Source organism: Coffea eugenioides, chromosome 2, assembly GCF_003713205.1.
Source record: "Coffea eugenioides isolate CCC68of chromosome 2, Ceug_1.0, whole genome shotgun sequence".
Taxonomy (NCBI): Eukaryota; Viridiplantae; Streptophyta; class Magnoliopsida; order Gentianales; family Rubiaceae; genus Coffea; species Coffea eugenioides.
Genome location: NC_040036.1, coordinates 13,555,685 through 13,560,121, shown reverse-complemented (window position 1 = coordinate 13,560,121; position 4,437 = coordinate 13,555,685). Strand labels below are relative to the sequence as shown.

Sequence of the window (4,437 nt, the reverse complement as noted above, 5' to 3'; positions counted from 1 at the left end):
TAAGGGTTGGATTGGGTCTGGGTTCCACAGGTTCAAAATGAATATTGGTGATTTAATTTGCATTTACATTTTGTTATAAATATTCTGGAAAAGTTTGTTTGATGTTTATATACATATTTGAGAGTGGTTACTCAAATATAGTGAAAGCAAAGGATGTTTTCGTCAGTTAAGAGCTGGTTCTTGTCCAGGGAGAAAAATTTGTAATTTCCATGTCCATAGATATGAATTTTCATCTGCTACTCCATTAAATTAATAAAAGGGAAAGTTTTATTTATGGTGCTGATTGATTTATCTCTCACAACACATGACAATGAAATTCTTCAAGTCTTTACATCTCTAATCTGGAAGTGGCCTCTTGGTCACTTTACTATAGACTCGTAGCAAACAACCCATTAAACTAGTACTTAATTTCAAGTCAACAATAGGTAAACAAACGAAAAACTGATATCTTTTTCATTGCATTTTTTTTGGGTTCTGTACTAGCACGAAATCCCGGGATTGAGGTTCCCAAGGAGGGAAAAAAAGTTCCCGAGACAGAGGTTCTTATGAAACAACGAAGCAGAGCTGGGGTTGGTCCCCGGTTCAACTCCGATACCTAAAGTTAGCAAATGTAGGAGTTAGGTTTTGTGATCAGCTACCTTGAGGGAGGTGTTTATAGTATGATGATTGGTAGGTTACTAGATTTCTGACCGCTTTAATGAGGTAGGGTGCGACTACAGGTCGACTATAGGTTTGAGTATCTAGCTAGTTAGAGGGTGATGTCAATTACTTCATATCAACCACGTGCTGCGCTCATGAGGCCATTCGAACTGTAAGGATGCGATCTTGCTTGAGTAGTAGTCCTCGGAAGGGGTCTCGGGCGCCTCAAGTTCCAAATGGACGCCATAGGAATGTCTCTAAACTGTGCATGCAAATAAATATAATTATTCATGGATGACTAATATAACAAAAAAGATTGTATTTGGATATTTGCAGCAGTTATACTCATGTATACTCAAGAGGTAGTTTTTGGACAGCCGAGCCGCGCTCACCTGTTACGTCCTCTCTCGGAACGGGGTGACTTTATAATGTACTTTTCCTACACTAGACGGGGCTTTTTTTCCCGGGTCCCTCCTGAAGAGGTGATTTTTTTGGTAACTAGACCGACCGACTGAGATGAAGTGAGGGCCCCGAAGTGAACCTCGTGTCCGAAGTGAGTGGCGGGGCTTCTCCACTGGGATCACTCCGACGATTTAGTATGAGAACGAGAAAGATAATAGTATATGAGAATGAACAGTGTGCTTACTTGTTGGGAGTGTGTCTGGGGTATTTATAGAGGGAGAGTAGAGGACAGAGCGGAGGGCTTATGCTGGTGGGACCCACCCTCTGGTCATTACGGCTCTGTCCCGTGTCAGGAGGTCTGACTCTGACACTGTAGCTGCCTGAGCATGATGACGGGGAGTATTGTGCAGGTGCCATTAAGTGCCTCCAGTGCTTTTCAGATAAAGCACTGGTCCTGGGTGATGTCAGGTGGTTTGACATCATCAGCGTGCAGCTGAGGTGGGGGTGCCGAGGTCGGCTACACAGTAGGCTAGGGAAACGGCCGAGGCCGAGCTCAGGGGTGATGCCCGGGACACGGATGAGCTCTGATGAGGGACGAGGTGAGTTCACCTCGGCCACTCGGGATGGCCGAGGTGAGCATCCTCAATAAGCCCCCCAAGCCTCGGATGCTCCGAGCAAGGGAGGTGCCGAGGCTTCCTGGTGCTGAAGTCATGAAGAGTCGAGGTCCAGCTGCCTCTCTTCATCGTTCACCTCGGCGGCATAGGCTGCCAGCCGAGGACTGGGGGTAAGGATCTCAGCCGGGATGACAGCTTCGGCGCCGTAGGTCAGTGAGAATGGGGTCTCTTGTGTTGCTGACCTCGGCGTCGTCCTATACGACCACAGGACACTGGGGAGTTCCTCCACCCAAGATGACCCAACTCGGTGTAGTCGGGTCTTGAGACCATGCAGGAGAGTTCGGTTGAAGTTTTCTGCTTGACCATTGGCCTAAGGGTGGCCTACCGAAGTGAAGTGTTGTTTGATGCCGAGGTTCTCGCACCAAGTCTTGAACGGGTTCTCGGCAAATTGTCTCCCATTGTCCGAGATGATGATCTGAGGTATGCCGAAGCGGCAGACAATGCATTTCCAAAAGAATTTTTGAATGGCCAGCCCCGAGATGGTCCGAAGTGGCTCGGCCTCGACCCACTTAGTGAAGTAGTCCACAGCAGTCACCAGGAAGGTATAGCCCCCGACCGCTTTAGGGAAAGGACCTATGATATCTGTCCCCCCACTGCTCGAATGGCCAGGGTGAAGTGATGGGGACCATGAAATTTGAGGGCTGGTGATGCTCGGGTGCGTGGACTTGGCAGGAAGGACAGCCGAGAACGAGGTCCTGGGAGTCTTGCCGGAGTGACGGCCAGAAGTATCCAAGGAGCATAGTCTTCTTGGCTAACATCCTGTGGCCGACGTGAGCTCCACACAGACCTTCGTGGATCTCGCGGAGGACGTGACGTCCGGCCTCGGGAGTGACACACCTCAGCCATGGGCCGAGGTAAGAGCGTTTGTATAGTTCTCCATCGCGGAGAGCGTACCGAGCCGCCTTGCGTTGTATTCTTCTCGCCTCGGCTCGGTCTTCAGGGAGTGTTCGCTGACTCAAGAAGAGGATGAACGGGGTCATCCAGGTATCTCCGGAGTGCACGGGGCAGACCACCTCTTCCACGTATCCTGGTTCACTCAGGACCTCCACCAAGACGATTTTGTTGAGGTCAGAGAATGAAGTGGAAGCCAGCCGGGATAAGGCGTCGGCTCGCTTATTCTGGGATCGGGGTATTTTTTGGATTTCAAAAGACTCGAAGTACGCGGTGAGCTGGTGAACCTTGGAGAGGTACCGTTGCATGGTCTCATCCTTGGCCTCGTACTCACCAAGAACCTGGCGTACTACTAGTTGGGAGTCACTGCGGACATGGATTTGTTGGGCGCCGAGTCTTCGGGCTAGCTGGAGTCCAGCAATTAAAGCCTCGTATTCGGCTTCATTATTGGTGGCCGGGAAGCCAAAGTGGAGGGCGTAGGAGCACACCTCTCCCTGAGGTCCTTCCAGAAGAAGTCCGGCACCGCTGCCATCTCCATTAGAAGACCCATCGACATACAGTGTCCACGTGGATGGGGTGGACACCTCGGCTTTGGCGGAGGTGGACTCCGGACCCTCCGTGAAGGTCAGCTCGGCCAGGAAATCGGCTAGGTCTTGCGCTTTTATGGCGGTGCGGGGCTCATAGGACAAGTCATATTCTCCCAATTCCACAGCCCACTTGGTGAGGCGACCAGAGGCTTCGGGCCGCACCAATATTTGCCGAATGGGTTGGTCGGTCCTGACGGAGATGGGATGAGCTAGAAAGTAGGGCTTCAACCGCCGAGCTGCGTGGACTAGCCCCAGCACCAGTTTTTCCACTTGAGTGTATCGAGTCTCCGGCCCGCGAAGAGCTCGGCTGACGTAATAGACTGGCACTTGGGTGCCCTCATCCCGAATGAGCACAGCGCTGACAGCCTCGTCGGCTGCAGAGAGGTAGAGGTAGAGCTTCTCCTCGGGCCGAGGTGAAGCAAGGGTAGGTAGATGGTGTAAATACTGCTTCAGCTGGTCGAAAGCAGCTTGACACTCCTCAGTCCAGGCGAATTGGTCAGCCTTTTTCAGCACCTTAAAGAAGGGCAGAGCTTTCTCGGCGGATTGGGACAGGAATCGATTCAGAGCGGCCAGGCGTCCATTCAATCTTTGGACTTCTCGGACGTTCCGAGGTGGGGACATGTCCTGAATGGCCCTGACCTTGTCGGGGTTGGCCTCGATTCCCTGGTGGGAAACCAGATATCCCAGGAATTTTCCCGAAGTGACGCCGAAGACGCACTTCTTGGGATTCAGCTTCATCCTCGAGTTTCGCAGGACACCAAAGACTTCTCTCAAGTCTGACAGGAAGGATGAAGTGGCGAGACTTTTGACGAGGATGTCATCCACATAGGCCTCCACATTGCGGCCGATCTGATTCTTGAAGAGGCGGTTGATCAACCTCTGGTAGGTTGCCCCGGCGTTCTTTAGCCCAAATGGCATGGTAGTGTAGCAATAAACACTTTGGTCGGTGTAGAACGCCGTTTTCTCTTGGTCTTCTTCACTCATTCCTATTTGATGATACCCTTTGAAGGCATCTAGGAAGCAGAGGACTTCATACCCATCGCCGAGTCGACGAGGGCGTCTATCCTCGGCAGGGGATAGCAATCTTTGGGGCAGGCCTTGTTGAGGTCGGTGAAATCTACACACATCCTCCATCCACCGGTGTCATTTTTGACCATAACTGGGTTGGACAGCCAGGTGGGATATTGGACCTCGTGGATCATCTTGGCCGGCAAGAGCTTGTCGACCTCGTCCGATATGGCCTT

General features: G+C 51.4%; 1 protein-coding gene across 1 annotated transcript; it reads right to left on the bottom strand.

The window, feature by feature from the left end:
* Positions 1-1,749: 1,749 nt before the first annotated feature.
* LOC113756920 lies at positions 1,750-4,177 on the bottom strand. Its single transcript, XM_027300395.1, has 2 exons — positions 2,289-4,177; positions 1,750-1,909 (listed from the first exon to the last, which is right to left on the bottom strand). Exons 1-2 carry the CDS (start codon positions 4,175-4,177, stop codon positions 1,750-1,752), a joined length of 2,049 nt encoding a protein of 682 aa, XP_027156196.1.
* Between the last annotated feature and the right edge of the window lie 260 nt (positions 4,178-4,437).